This window comes from Camelina sativa, chromosome 15 (assembly GCF_030686135.1).
Source record: "Camelina sativa cultivar CO46 ecotype springtype chromosome 15, ASM3068613v1".
Taxonomy (NCBI): Eukaryota; Viridiplantae; Streptophyta; class Magnoliopsida; order Brassicales; family Brassicaceae; genus Camelina; species Camelina sativa.
The window spans coordinates 11197591-11212862 of NC_141894.1; the positions used below are offsets into that span (position 1 = coordinate 11197591).

Consider the following 15272-nt stretch of genomic DNA (forward strand, 5'->3'; position numbering starts at 1 on the left):
TTTTGTTTTGGTTTGGTACGTGTGCTCGATCACTAGAGCTCGTAGTCACAAGCACTGACCCATGCTTGAATGCTACCAACGAGCCACTAGCGACAAGCACGTCTACCTTCAAATACAAATATTATTATCCTCTCTTCTTGTGATAATTAATCAATTAATGAAAACCAAACGTAGAGAGATATCTAGCGTGATCCACATCAAAACTTTTCAATTGTAAAGTCAACTCATCAAAACATAAACATATCCAACCTTTCCAATTGTAAAGTCAACTCATCAAACCATAAAGAAGAGAAAGATAAATTCCGACTATATATTATATATGATATGAAAACTTACATTTAGTGTTCTTTTCATCCCCAAGTCGGGTGTGTAATTAAAAGAAACAGATGGTGAGAGAGATTCACCAGCCGAGACAAAGACACACAGTAACAGAGAGTTTTAGAGACTCTTACAAACACATAACAAGTGACAGAGAGACAGAGATACCCAGAAAAAATATTACATGGTTGAGTAAATGTAAGAACACAGGAGATAAAAATAAGAGAAGATGAAATCTACTACCAAGACTTAGAACCATATAGATACGTCCTGCTGCTTCTGCTGCATACCATCCATCGTTCCTACTACTCCTGGCATTGCCATATCATCTCTGTAATCGAATGAGGCCATATCGAACGGTGTAGAATCAAACACAAGCTGGAACCTGTTACTGCTACTGTTGTTGTTGTTGGTGTTATGCGCTCCTTCAAAGTTGTTGTGCTGTGCGGTGTCGAACTTAAACCCATTATTGTTGTTTCCTTGGAAAAACGTTTGATTGCCGCTGTTATTGTTGTTTGCTCTGTTTGGGATGTTCAAGTCTTCAAAGAAACTTCCTTCCACCATGTTTCCTGGGAACTGAAGATGTTCTTGATGATTCTGGATTGTTGGCTGAAGCAGTGACACGCTTTGACTTTCCATGACCATAGAAGTTTGGTTGCTCTGAACGTTTCTGTCATACATAGACATAAGCTCCGAGATCATCTTCTGACCATCTTCAGGAACTCCAATACCTGTTAAGTCGATTGGTTGGGTCACCGAGTTCACTGGCCTTGGCTGAGAAAATCCAACTACAGGCTTGACTTCATTGACATGGAACCTGGATGCTGCTGCTCCATAGGGTAAGCAACTGTCTCGATGTGGACAACCCATTTGATGGTTGTCTCTTGAGTTCCTATCCAGGAATCCCCGGCTGATTTCGCTATGCGCACACCCAAGATTCTCGCAGGTGAAAACGGTTCTGTCCATCATAGTGTTCAGATCTCTGTTAGGCTTCCTCTTTCTCATGAATTCCGAGTTTCCTGTTTGGACCTCTTCTTTGACAGGAAAGTCATGGATTTTAGCAGCCATCCCAAAGTTTGAAGAAGCCATCACTTTCTCTGGCTTGAGCTCTTCCACTTCATAGCGAGGCTCCTTCTCGAAACCTTCAACATCGTACTGACTGCAATCATTCATCAGAAGCGAGCAACTTCCGCCAGACAAAGCGATAGGTGGACAAGACTCAGGATAAAGCTCACGAGCCAAAGACTCTTCCTGGTTAATAATGGCAAGCCAAGTAGCACTCTCTTTAGCAGTCATCTTATCCTGCAAGCACTTGGATTGCCTCACGAGCTTACGTATCTTAGCGATATCGGGAAACATATGCTTGATTACCGCAGTCAAAACGCCGACTTTCCAAGCCTTCTTCAAATCATGAGGCTTTTTGTAAGGTGCAGGACCTTGATCCTTAGGCAAACCGAGTTGAGGCCACCAGTCCTCTTTCCCGTTAGGCCACCACGGAGGAGGCACTCCTTTCTCCAAAGGAAACCTTCTCTGAGGAGGATCACAGTGTTGCATCAAAGCCGACAAAAGCGAACCAAGAGTCGTGTCCTGAAGCTCTTGCAAAGTGTGAGGAGTCGGTCCAATAGGATTGTTACCTTCATGAATCCCCGGGATATTGTTTTCAGCCTGGTACTTGGTAATAGCAGCAGGACCATTACGATCAAACCTGACCTTATCTTTCCACCACTCCCTAAGATTATCAGAAGCACCAGTGACAGGTTTACCATTCTCGGGGATGATCCCGTAAACAAAGCCTTGAGCTTTACAAACTTCCATCATCTTCAACATATACTTCAAGATACCATCTTGAGCTCTAGACATCTTCTTCCTCCTAGCTTGCTCTTGAGACTGCCTCTGTTTAGCAGCATCAACACCTTCTTTGCTCTTGTCTTGCTCCTTGAGACGTTTAAGCCTCATTTTGTCCCTCCACATCCTCCTCTCCAATTCATCAACATCGATCTCGTCGTCAGTGTAGTCGTCTTCAACAATAGAATCGGGTTCAGCTTGTGGAGGAGGAAGAGGACAGAAATCAACTTCACCAAGAGATCCAGTAGAGAAGAAATCCATGTTTCCACACATTCCCATCTCGTTAAACATCATCGCTGTCGTCGTCACTCTTCTTCACAATAAAAGTACCAAAGCCAAAATTAACCTGTAATAAAAAAAAAAAATCAAACATAGAAAAACAAAACCAATCAGTACCTTTACTAAAAATCAAACCCTAAACCCAGATTTTTTTTTTTTTTTTGATTTAGAAAGGGGCTTTTCGAATTCAATCATCGTTGTAACTAAAAGAAACACATCATCAGATCTTAGGAGGGAAAATTTTTAAAAAATAAAAATAATTCACAGATTCGATTAGGGATGAGATCTTCAACAAAGGGGAAACAACAAAAAATAAAAGGAAGAATGGGAAAAATCGAGGAAACCCCTAAAAATAGAAATGATCATGAAGCCATAATAATAATAATAATAAGAAAGAGTAAAAATTAAATTTTGAATATAATTTCAAATAGATCAACGATATATAACAACAACAACATCAAGTAATCTAATTAGATCAAGTAAAAACCATCGATCTACTAAAAAACCCCATGAAAAAAATATATAAAAATCATCATCATCAGTAGTATAAAAAAAACAACTCTAACAGATTGAATTAAAGAAGAAGCGTGAAGTAGTAGTAGTACCTGGGAGAGAAATGAACAGCCGAAGAAGAATTAAAAATAAAGAAGAAGGAGAAAAAAGGTCTCTGCCTTTTTTTTTTGTCTATGGTGATGGGAAGAAGAAAGAGAAGATAGTAAACCCTAATTTCATCACCTCAAACCAAAAAAAAAGTTGAAGAGAGACTAAGATGAGGAAGAGGAAGAAGGAAGAAGAAGAAAAGTCGACGAAAGATCACGTGGGTAGAAAGCGACTTTTGTTTAATCGCGTTTCTTCTTTGCGTTTCCTTTTTTTTTTTTTTGTTTGTGTGGAGTCTCTCTGTAGATCAGGAAGACGATAGTACTACTCTTATATATATTTTTTATTTTTTAATTTTAAGATCATTTATTATTTTTTAATTAAAATTAAAATTAAAATAAAAATAATAACAAAGCGCCTTTTGGCACTACTCGCTCTCTCTCACTACTCTTCGTTTTTTTTTGTTTTTTTTTTACGCGGTATGTATTTAATTGTTTCTTACACGTATATTCTTTATTGCCCGCGATGCTTACTTTTTTTTTTTACGTTATTTCTTTGGCGGCTTTTTTATTTTTATTTTTAGTTTTTTCACTTGGAATAATAAAACAAATTAGGTCCATTATCCATACCTCCTCATTAAAATGGGGGTTGAAGAAATGGTGCTTTTTTTTACATCATGTTATTACAAGTAGAGAAAAAGTTTTCGTCATCATCGACAACTATTATCGATTACGACAATTCTTGTATTCTCAAGAGTCAAAAAAATATACTATAAGAAATCACAATATTTTAAAAGTTTTCGTGCTTCTTCGTTTTTTTTTCTATCACGTTCTTCCGACATATTTGTTGAAACTTACCACACCAAAGAGTGTTAAATTTTATGTCTTGTTTTGCACTTTTCAAGTGTTCTTAAAATATATTGAATCCCAAATACAAAAAAAAAAAAATGACTAAAACTCGTTCAAGTGTAATAATAATAGAGAGATTGCAAATGTTTTTTTTGTTTACAAGATGAGCCTGAAGACGAAAGTTGGACTATGAAGATCAATGAAGTTGGTCTTGTTGGGATCCAAGTGTTGGAGATATATGTTTTCTCTCGGTTCTTCACTTACTCCACTTTGTGTTGCATACTCTAATGCCATCTCGTAGTCCACCTGCAAGAAAAACAACAAATGATGTAGTAGAGAAACAAACTTTTTGATGAGAGTGTGACTGGTGTAAAAAAACAAAACCTGTTCTACATGCTCTGCAAGCTTTTCTGTCAATATTTCTTTTGTGATTATATCTTTAGACACTTTTTCAATTATAACTTTGTCTTCCTCTCCGTAACTTTTTCTCATTTTCTTATGTTCTTCTGTCATTTGTTTTAGAACCTCGTACACTGCCCCCGTTGCATCCGGGATGTATCTGCAACATTTCCGGTTTTCAGGTTTAGAACAAATAGTCTTGTATTTTTCAAGAAACTGAATTTCTTGTGTTTTTTTTTTATACCTGCTCAAACTGCGTTTCCGCTCTTGCTGTTCACGGGCTTGCAGTCTCTTTACTATTTTGGATTTCAGTTGGACGCAGCATTGTTGTATTGCAGACTTGACAGAAAAATAAAAGCCAAACGTTAGATTTAATAAGATGTTTGTACAATCTCGAAAAAGTCTTTTCTTAATGTTACCTTGACTGCAGTTGCTATCTCACTGATGTCATCTCCTATGTACTCTTTCCCTGTCCCTTTGAAAGGAATTTTTGTACTCACTATGCTCACAAACACTCCTATTTTGTCTTGCGTCTGGTTGATCTTATAACTATTCCAACTGCAAAGTTTTCCCAATACCTATTAATAAAAATAGGTTGGAGAAAGATACCAACTACAATGATAACCGAGTTATATAGCAAGATAAGAAGTAATCTCACTTGATTCTCTTTAAGGCCGTCCTGGTGACAACATCGCCTCCTTGTTCAAAGAGGAGAGGAATACGGTTTGCAAAACGAAATATGTTGATCCCCTATCATTTCGGTTCCAGAGAATTCATAATTTATTATTAGATAGTAGAAGAGTGAGATCGAGAGATTATACAGAATCATGCAAGAAGATCATTCGTATTCATAGCTTAAGATAAAGAGCAACAGATATGATCCATGCTCAAATTTTAGCTCACTTATGTGGCTACGAACTTAAATTTAGGGGAACTCTCTTTTGACTATGTTTGCAAGGTTTGCTGAATAACAACAACAGGAGGATATGACTTGCCTGTTTCACATCTCGTCCACCCACACTTACACCAGCTTCAACAATGAAAGGATGACCTTCAAAGACCTGAGCACTGAACAGAGTTTCCAGGAAAAAGTCAACACTTAAAAAAAACAAAGCTCAGATTAATGACAAAGAATGTAAAGCTTGCCAGATGAGATTACTACAGAACTAGTATAGCACTCCATAAATAAATCAGATGTATTTGCAGAAAAGAGGGTAGCAGTGACGTTCAACCTGCCTGAATACGTTGCCACCATGTCTGGATGCAGCTCCTTGATAATCCCTAGGCGAAGATTGTATTCTCCTGCCGGACTAAGACACTAAAGGAGAAAACCGCAGGGTAATTAGAGCTAATTTTTGCAATACTCCAGATGCTCTAACAAAATTAAACTTTTATACGAGCCTCAAAAGAAATATAGGTAAGCAGTTCCCCATGAACAGTAAAAAAAGCAGCTGCTTACATTACCACTAGGGTCGTCGAATTTAGCTTGGCGGAATAGCTGATGTATGCGTACCATTTGCTGAGATGTTATAGATTTGACAGCCATGCTAGGGCTGAAATCAGGTCCCATCTCCCCTGAAAGAAAGAAAACAAGAATAAAAGGGTTGATTTTCTTAAAAGTTAACAAACATGACATCTAAATCCGTCTAATTTATCACAGGACATGGGATACAGAATTTCTTAAAATGAACTGCAACAGGAATATCAATCAACTTCAGACTTGTATAAAAAATGAGATCGAAGTCAGAATTACCAATTAATCGTGTTGCAAGGGTTTTATTAATATTCACAAATTCATTCTGAAGAAACTGCAGAAGGGTCTTTTTGGCTGTGTCTGTAATAAGGCGCTTGATAAGCAGCAAGTCAACTGAAGATGGATGGTGCTTTGTCTCGATAGGAATAGGGGGCATCACATCAGTTCTTCGAGTGAACTTAATAGTGACATTTTTGCTACAGGAAAAGAAAATTGAATTGCTCGATAATGCTGCACATAAACAGAAAGAGCTATGTCACATAGCAGTAAGAAACAGAGAGATAGGGATCATACTCTGGTGTCTCTGATATAAATCTAAACAGAAACTGTGCGTAAGGAGTAATAACAGCCATTTGGCGCATATAGTGCAAGATCTTTGACTGGAAAAACAAAATGTGTTAGACAACTGTGCGTGCATAAATATCTAAAAAATGCTAAAGAAATAAGATACAGAAAAAGAACGATCTAAACCACGTACTCTGTATGTTGTCCAGTTTCCTTCGATTACGACCTGTATTTCGGCCCCATGCCATTTCTCTTTGTTCCCCTTCTTTTCGTGCAGATGAATATGAGGAATGTTCCTGAAAAATTCAACCATATAAAGGCCATTCTTTGACGCTGAGCTAAATGAGAAGTTTTTCAAGAGGTTTAAAACAGTTATCCCATCCATGAATTTCATCATTACTAGAGGTTGAAAGTCCATGATGGTTATTATTGTCAAATGCAAAAACATAAAAAGTTAAATTGATATCTGCTTTCAAGAAGATGTTCATGTATTCAATTGCGTACTTGTGAATATCAATATCCAGTCTGCAGAAAGTAACATAGTTTTGGCTTTTCATAGATGAAGAGATCTCTATGGGGAGGCCTGTACTCATTTTGGACCAAATTAAAGCCTGCACCAGGAAAATTTAGAGAAATTAAGAGTTAAACAGGTTCTCTGGGAAACATATAGATACGAACATATGTTATAAGAACAATAACAAAAGACCAGTTGACAATCAACGACAACAATTCAGATCCTCCTAAAGATCCATGCACGACATTTCTATATAAGATATAAATTCCATTTGTCAGCCTAGGAACGAGCCATCTTCCTATTTTGGTCATAGACTACTGAAGGATACAAATTTGAAACTGATAAACCACTTCAGCATTTTATGCAGTTTTACAGGCTAATCTCAGATATGAAACATGCCATATAAAAGTCAAAAGAGGAAAAACAAAAGAATAAGAGCCTGAAATTTAGACTTGATAAGAGAGTTACCATCTTTGCGCCCAGACCAAACTTCCCACGTGTTTGCTTCAGTCCATACTTCGTCCCGGATAAAACTGTCATCAGGACAATTTGTAAATTTAGCCTCTAGATAAAAGCCAGATTATAAGGTTGATACACCAGGCTAAATCAATAGAGGAATTAGGGGGTGGCCATTAGCTATTTTACCTCTCCCAAACATATTTGGAATGTCATCATGTGGCATCCCCTTACCATTATCCTACATTACGATCAATCCAAGTCATAACTCAAAAAATGCTTAAGAACGTAATTAAGGATCTGCAGCTATTTATACATATACTTCAAATTGCACAGGAAAATTTCAGTAGAATCAAACAAATAGTATTCAAACCCTCACCTTACATGTCACCTTGTAGTATGATGCTTCCCCACGGGCCTTTAAAACCTTTGAGACTCCAGGCTCTTTGTTTTTCTTTCCCGATGCCAAATTTTTGGCTTGTATCTCACTGACACGAGCTTCTTTTGCTAACCTTTTCTACATAGCAGGAAACAACTACAAGAATCAGAAACAAATCCATGAATAGATGGGTACTGTTCAGAGCAGTAAAATTTTCTTGAACATTAAAACAAAGCCTGCTTAAAAGCACAATGATTTAACCAGAAAGAAGATGAGAGCAATAAAAGAGAAAACAGATTCATGCACCTCACGGGCCTTCTCTGTCTCATAGTCATCATAGAGCTGTGTGTCAACACGTTCCCGATCAATAAGACCAATCATGGAATTAAACTTAGATTTTACAATCTCTTCGCTTCAAAAAAAAGAAAACAAGGACAGTCAAAGTCAGTGAATCTACACTTTCTCCTACCACAACCAACATATCGGATTAGCAGGAAGTATCAGTGTTTAGGCCCAAAGTAAGGAAACATACATAGTTACTTCAACCTCAGGGAGCTCTGAAATAGACTCTGCAGAATCAAGAGCATTTTCAACAAGCTCTCTAACTGTAGTATAAAGCGACTTCCCTGGCTGGAAAAAAAACCACCCAATTCAAGACCCAATAATTATCAGATACTTCAAACTTCGCTTGAGATTGAATCACAGACTATTAACTAGAGATAAGATCATTCATATCGGGGACTCACATTATCAAATCCAGCAATGTTCTTGTTCTCCGCGAAAAACTCAGCTGGAGATTCTGCAAAATTCACGAATTCAACCAAAAGAATATTCAATTACACCATCGGGAACACTCAATTAAACTCGAAATAGTGCAGTAGATACATAGATCATCATCATTACTTTGCTTGAGTTTGCTTTCGTTGCTGCTGTTCTTAGTGTTCTTCGAGCTTCCCTTCTTCGTTTCAGCTACATCATCTCCCGCCATGACAAAAAAAAATAATGAATCAAAGATCAACCAAATCTATTCACTACAAACTCAACACTAATTCCAAAAATAATAATTCAAAGCAGGATCTACTAGGGATTTATGAAGAAGGTGAGGAAGTAAAGAGAACTCGATCGATATGAGATGGAGAGAGGGAGATTGGTTGCTGGGGGCATATCGGTCTTTTCCCATCTAGCGTTTGCGATTGAACAAGACTAGCGTTTGAGAGTAAGGATCGCGATTGGATTAAGCGTTTCATTAGTCGTTTGTTGTGTGACTAGAAAGAAGCAGGAAACAGTTTGTTTGGATCCAATACAAGAGAAAGCAAAAATGGTGAATCCATCTCCTAGTCCTGGAATTGCTATTCTCGGAGCTGGGATCTTCGTCAAAACGCAATACATTCCACGTTTGGCTGAGATCTCTGATCTCCTCGTCTTGAAAGCGATTTGGAGCCGTACTGAGGTACCATTTTTTATCCTTTTTACTGCCATTTGTCAAAAAAGAGTGTACTTTTTATGTTGGTTCGATCATATGCGCTTTGATTTGGTTGAAGGAATCTGCGAAAGGAGCTGTGGAGATAGCAAGAAAGCATTTTCCTGATGTGAAGTGCAAATGGGGAGATGAGGGTCTGAATGAGATTATTCAAGATAGTTCAATACTTGGTGTTGCTGTTGTTGTAGCTGCAGAAACCATGGTATCATCTTTATTCCTAGTGTCTTCACTGATGGGTTTAAGAATCTACTTGTAACAATGCATTGGATTAAAAAAAATTATGCTTTAGGTTGAAATGTCATTGAAGATGCTCAAGGCAGGAAAGCATGTCCTTCAAGGTGAGTCTCCAACTTCATTAGTCCTAAAATACTGCATTTTTTAGCTGCCATTGATTGCTCAAACTATATATAATCCGCCCTTCTTGATTTGTATGTTGCTGTCCTGGATGGGTCTGCAGAGAAGCCAGCTGCTGCTTGTAAGTTGATCACTCCTCTTGTTTAAACCAGCTTGGCATGTTGTTTAAGTTCCATATCTTATTAAACGTGAAACGTGTAGGATTACTCTGGCTTAGGGTCATTTTTTTCCTGTTGAGCATGTCCCATTTAACGTAAAACTACAATCTTCCGATTATGCCACTATAAAGTGCAGATGAAATGATTTTTTCCTATTGGTTAAAACCTCTGTTGTTGCAGCAATCAGTGAGATAGAAACTGCAATGTCAAGCTATAGAGAGATTTCAGCTGATTCTCCATCCCGTCCTATCTGGGCTGTGGCTGAAAATTATCGTTTTGAGCCAGCTTTTGTTGAGGTAAACTTAACTTATTATCTTCTTGGCACTTACAGTTCAGCAAGTAATATCCTGCTTGAAAATTGAAATATCTCATGGTTTCTTTCGGCAGTTAAAGAAACTGATGGTAGAAATTGGGGATATGATGAACGTCCAACTTATTATTGAGGGATCAATGAACAGTTCTAATCCTTATTTCTCAAGCTCCTGGAGGCGAAATTTGAGTGTACGTATTACATCCTATTTCGTTACACATATCTCGCTCACTCATATATATCTCGAAGAAACTAAGTTATCTGTCAATATTTACCGTAAGCTCTACATTTACAGGGTGGTTTCATCTTGGATATGGGTGTGCATTTCATTGCAGGGTTAAGAATGGTACCATATAACTTCATTAGCTAATATGCTTCTCCGATATCCTTCAAGTGTCATGTTATTGGTTTTTCATGAACAGCTTGTTGGATGTGAGGTAACATTAGTCTCAGCCGCCACTTCCCATGTAGATAAGACTTTACCTGGACCAGACAATATAACATCAAACTTGTAAGTGTAACTACACTAATCCCTGTCTCTTAGCACACTGATTTCACATGAATACTCTAAACCAGGACAATTCTTTGCTCCATAGTCAGCTCGAGAATGGATGCTCTGGCGTTTTTGTTATGGTTGTGTCTTCAAGGTCTCCAAAGGCATGTAGTAAGACTTGGATGTTCTGCTTTCGACAGCGCTAATAATAAACACAATTTTTCTCACATAACTTATACTTTTTAGATATTATGGAGAGTCGTAGGACTAAAGGGTACTATTCAACTAGAGCGTGGAGTCGAAGGTGGCCGACATGGTTACCTGGTTTGTCTACTTTAATATGTTTGCCAACTGAAATATTCAGATTTTGCTTGAAACTACTCAACTCAAATGGCTAAGATCTTCTGAGCTTTCCAGGCCACGATTTATGGAGAAGGAGGGACATCAAGGACCATTTTTTACCCGTTTAGCGGAGTGACTGAAGAACTAAAAGCATTCTTCAATGATATTTCAGAGAATTCAAAGGTAATCCTAGAACCTTAGCCTTGGAATACAGGAACTCAAAACATGGATATTTTCTTATCTAAAATCTCTTATGGATTTGTTGCAGGAGCAAGAGCCTCGTCTATCATACGTCGAAGGTGCTCGTGACGTTGCAGTTCTTGAAGCAATGCTCGAGTCTGGTGCAAAGAATGGAGCAGTAGTCCCTGTCACCAAATTGTAGCCTTGAACCTTTTCTTTTTTTATGAACCTTCTTTAATAAGTACGATTTAGACAACAAGAGACCGCTAAAGCTTTGTTGAAATAAAAATTGTTACCTTTCAACATAAAAATGCAAACTCTATCATATTAATTTTGTAACCAATCCTTTATTAGCCCGAGACTTATGCATTCTCAGGGTTTTGTTCTAAAGCTTTTAATAATTACAATAAGAATTGCAAACAGATTAAAAGCCTATATAACCCATCATCTAAGTTTAGGCATAAAACGCACATGAACAATTATAAACTAAAACAGAAGAAACACTCCATGGATGGGCTGAGATGGATTCAGTTCAAAGCATGTGCTCAAATCCTCCACCTTGATGTGTTGGAACTCGACCAACTCCAACATTGTGAACCAACTGTTGCAGCCACCTCCTTGCGATTTGATCCTCCTGAAACGATATATACCCAAGTTTTCAACTAAATCATCTCTTACACAAACAAGCTCAAAACTTGAATTTAAAAAAATGACAATGACTTACGCGAAGACAGTTGCTAAAGGTTCCATCTCGTAGCGAGTCAGGGAGACAACTTCCGAGGGCAGCACAAGCCCTAAGTAAAACACAAACTCGAGTATTAAAAAGCCAAGCACATGAGAATATATGAAAACGCATCTCTGATCGAGCTAAACCAACCTTGGGTTGTCTGATAAACGAAGATAGCAACGAATGATATGCTTCAAAAGGCGGGGTGAAGGCTGCTCCACAAGTGACTGAACCATATTGCCCAAAACTCGACCAACTGCAAAAAACCTCTCTGCTGTTGTGCAGATGTAATCCATCCCCACATCATCCAACAAGATCTTTTGAACAATGAACGTTGCAACCTGTCATTAATATATCATGTAAATTTGTAAACAAGACATTGCACAATTTCCACTGTAGACACAATCACTTGTGAGAACTAGTTTCATGAATTTATTTAATCCAAGCCTAGAAAATATAATTAACTGAGGGTGACAGATACGTTGTTCAGAATTTTGTCTACAGTATTCATAGTTTAACACGAAGAATTGAGACTGTTTCGTTAGAGACTGTCAAAAATTAAGATTTGAGTTATTAATGAACAATTTTGAAACGCCAAAAGTTATACACATTATAACCGCAGACATAATAAATACATCTCAAATGAGTTTTGAGATTTTCAGAAGAATATATAACTGACAAAACATATTAAATTAAGTTAAAAGGCTCACAGTTTTTGACAGCTCACTCCCCATCTCCATGGTGCGGAGGCACAGAGGAATGATTTCAGTTGAAAGAAGGAAGCTAATGACCTCTGTATCATCAACCTGGTTAAAAAGGTGAAATAAGGACTTCAATGACTTTTCATATTTCATACACTAACTAGCAAAAAAGGATTGTAAATTATCCACAGTATCATTAAATTAATAACCAAGACCATTTACACATCTTTCAGCAAGTATTTGGTGGGGAACCTCAGTACAGAAGGGAAAGAAGCGACAGCAAAGGGGCCAGATGGTTTACCTTCACAAGTGCACCAATGACACCTAAGCTAGTAAGCCGCAAGTACTCAAAAGGCCTTGACTTACTCGTTGTGTTAAGGAATGGATAAAGGTACAATGGGATGTGGGCTGTGTATAAGAACGAAAAAGGCATAACAATAAATACATAAGTTGTAAGTACTTCATGAAATAAACTGAAACCATAAAAGGTATACAATAAATAAGATAACCACCACTCAATAGCATTAAACAGACAAAAATAATATGATAGACATCCCCAATCGCACATATCATTATATTATAGCCAAGCTAGCCTGATGGAAAGAACAAGAACATGAACATTACCCTTGAGAAACAACATTCTGGTGTCAGAGTGAGATGCAACGCACTGCAGAGTACAACAGCCAGAAACAGAAGAGTATCAGGAATTTGATGGATTCAGCATATATGAACATGCAACCAAACATCCAAAATAAAGAAGTGAAAATCTCTCCATGCAAACCTGAAGAAGAGCAAGTGAGTTGCAAACACGGTTGGACTGAGCAGGAGTCAGATTTGGAGGAGCAAGCACAGAGTAGATTGATACGATCTCCTGCAAGCAAAATAAAAGAAACCAGTCAAATCATACCACACTAACACTAACAAGGAATAAATAGCATCTGGATATTAATGAATCATTTGCAATCAATAGACTCATCAATTTTTAACAAGAAAGAAAAAAGCATTTAAATCACTAGATATAACCGAAAACAGATGCATTCAAGTCACACCTGCAACAAGGCAGCAATGGTACCAAAGGAGTTCCACAAGAGAGGAGCCAGATCCTGAAACAATTCTCGCTTCTACAAGAGAAACAACAACAAGTCAGATATACTCAAAATCGTCTAAAGCAAAAGACAAAAGATTCGACCTTTTTAAGGTTTCATGCATAACCAAGTTCCCAAACTCACATACTAAAACACTCAATTCACTTTTTCATGAGAAAAGTTCCCAACTTGGAAAATTTTTGCACTTGTAACCCTAGCTCTCTCTCGTTGACGAATCGGGCAGAGAAAACGACAGCCCATAAACAAGGAAGAAGAAAACTATGAGAGATATTTAAATTAGGAGAAACCTTGGAAAGTTCGAGAAGAGCATTCTCTCTGAGTTCAGGATTGCTTAGATCGAGCACCAACTGCTCCGCGGAAGCCAAGTTTCGATCTTTGTTCGCCGGAGCACCGGTGGGATTCTGGGCAGAGGTGCTTGGACCGCCGAAAGGTGTGCCCATGGAGAGAGATGGAGGTAGATTCGCCATTGTGCAGAGTTGTTGTTGGCTTGGCTCTCTCTCTCTCTCGTATGTGTATGTGTTCCTCTCGTTTTCTCAAGGAGGATATCAAAGTTTGCTCTCTTTCTGTATCTAATTATAGAGTTGGCAATTACGCCCCTTTCTTCCTTTTATGCTGCAACTCTGCCTTCTTTTTTCTCAATTTTTTTTTTTATTTTATTTTTTATTTTGACACAAGTTTCAAATATTATTGTAACTTTGTGAAAAGCATCTTTGTTTTTTACTCTCATGGTTTTTAAAATCATTTCTATTTTTTTTTGTTTAACTTGTATAATGAAGAAGAATCTGAGGGTTATTAGACCTAAATAGTATACTTGATGAAAGCTAGAATTATTTTGGGTTTAAAGCGTTTTGAACAAATTTTTCCTCGAAAAAAATGGCTAAATTTTGAATAACCTCGTATTTTATTTAAATTATTGACTGAATAATAGTAACTAAATTAAGTTTAGTTTAAATAAAGTTCATATTTAATAACATTAGATTTGAGAGAAATATCTATAACTCGTCATTTGAATAATTTTTTCTTTTGCTAAAAATCGTCAATTGAATAACATAAGATTTCTTGAATTTCTTTGCTATATATTTAACGAGAAAAAGGTCAAGTTCTTTAAAAATACTAAATTTATGTTTCAATAATTGACTTGTTTTTGGAAAAAGCTTTATAAGTGATGAAATAGATAATAAACCCCTAAGAGTATATGCAATTTGTCCATATAATCACTGAAATTGATCTCTCTCATAATTGTCACTTTGTTAGGTTTTCTAAGTTTTGCTCAATTACTTTATTAAATATTATTTTTAATAGATTGAAATATAAAATTAAGTTATATTTATAAATATGAATGATCTCAATTTATTAAAACAATGGTGTAGACCGTATACTATAAAAGAAAAAAAAAACAAAAAAAAAATCTAAAGATGTTTAAAATTTATGATTGTGTGAAATACCACATATGAGTATCAACTAAAAAATAATATTACTATAAAAACGTAAAAAATCAGTTGAAACGGTTCGATACGCGCACAATGCAATGCACTGACTACTATTTTGAATTTTTGTAAATAATATTACTTTTAAGAACATAAACAAAATCAGTTGAAACGGTTCGAAACGTACAATGCAAACCATTGACTACTATTTTGAATTTTTGTAAATAATATCACTTTTAGAACGTAAACAAAATTAGTTGAAACGGTTTGAAACGCACAATGCATAATGCATTGACTACTATTTTGAATTTTTGTAAATAA

At 36.8% G+C, this 15272-nt stretch overlaps 3 protein-coding genes and 1 pseudogene across 11 annotated transcripts; 1 reads left to right on the forward strand and 3 right to left on the reverse strand.

Moving 5' to 3' along the window:
* Nucleotides 1-294: 294 nt before the first annotated feature.
* Nucleotides 295-3377, reverse strand: LOC104746492 (protein ETHYLENE INSENSITIVE 3 pseudogene; annotated as a pseudogene). The gene is made up of 2 exons (XR_015582650.1): nt 3048-3377; nt 295-2509 (listed from the first exon to the last, which is right to left on the reverse strand). The product of XR_015582650.1 is annotated as a protein ETHYLENE INSENSITIVE 3 pseudogene (transcript).
* Nucleotides 3378-3908: 531 nt separating this feature from the next.
* Nucleotides 3909-8874, reverse strand: LOC104746493 (DNA topoisomerase 6 subunit B). 8 transcript variants are annotated; one of them, XR_015582655.1, is made up of 19 exons: nt 8577-8874; nt 8420-8472; nt 8206-8303; nt 7980-8085; nt 7674-7811; nt 7484-7535; nt 7307-7371; nt 6829-6935; nt 6518-6620; nt 6334-6419; nt 6040-6236; nt 5751-5861; nt 5523-5604; nt 5282-5354; nt 4945-5036; nt 4706-4844; nt 4531-4625; nt 4272-4446; nt 3909-4193 (listed from the first exon to the last, which is right to left on the reverse strand). XR_015582655.1 is itself a non-coding variant. In XM_010467982.3 (19 exons), exons 1-19 carry the CDS (start codon nt 8659-8661, stop codon nt 4044-4046), a joined length of 2016 nt encoding a protein of 671 aa, XP_010466284.1. In that variant the 5' UTR covers nt 8662-8874; the 3' UTR covers nt 3909-4043. The 8 variants fall into 8 exon arrangements, 2 of the variants coding, with proteins under 2 accessions (XP_010466284.1, XP_087345429.1); XR_015582654.1 differs by having other exon boundaries at nt 5519-5604; XR_015582652.1 differs by having other exon boundaries at nt 5746-5861.
* A 36-nt stretch (nt 8875-8910) lies between these two features.
* Nucleotides 8911-11301, forward strand: LOC104746495 (dehydrogenase FPY6). Its single transcript, XM_010467985.3, has 12 exons — nt 8911-9123; nt 9215-9355; nt 9443-9491; nt 9611-9628; nt 9846-9961; nt 10053-10166; nt 10271-10321; nt 10398-10486; nt 10572-10632; nt 10715-10792; nt 10886-10993; nt 11079-11301. Exons 1-12 carry the CDS (start codon nt 8992-8994, stop codon nt 11190-11192), a joined length of 1071 nt encoding a protein of 356 aa, XP_010466287.2. The 5' UTR covers nt 8911-8991; the 3' UTR covers nt 11193-11301.
* LOC104746494 (uncharacterized) lies at nt 11300-14221 on the reverse strand. The gene is made up of 9 exons (XM_010467983.2): nt 13812-14221; nt 13468-13539; nt 13200-13289; nt 13043-13085; nt 12720-12826; nt 12428-12523; nt 11868-12058; nt 11715-11784; nt 11300-11624 (listed from the first exon to the last, which is right to left on the reverse strand). Exons 1-9 carry the CDS (start codon nt 13989-13991, stop codon nt 11523-11525), a joined length of 951 nt encoding a protein of 316 aa, XP_010466285.1. The 5' UTR covers nt 13992-14221; the 3' UTR covers nt 11300-11522.
* Between the last annotated feature and the right edge of the window lie 1051 nt (nt 14222-15272).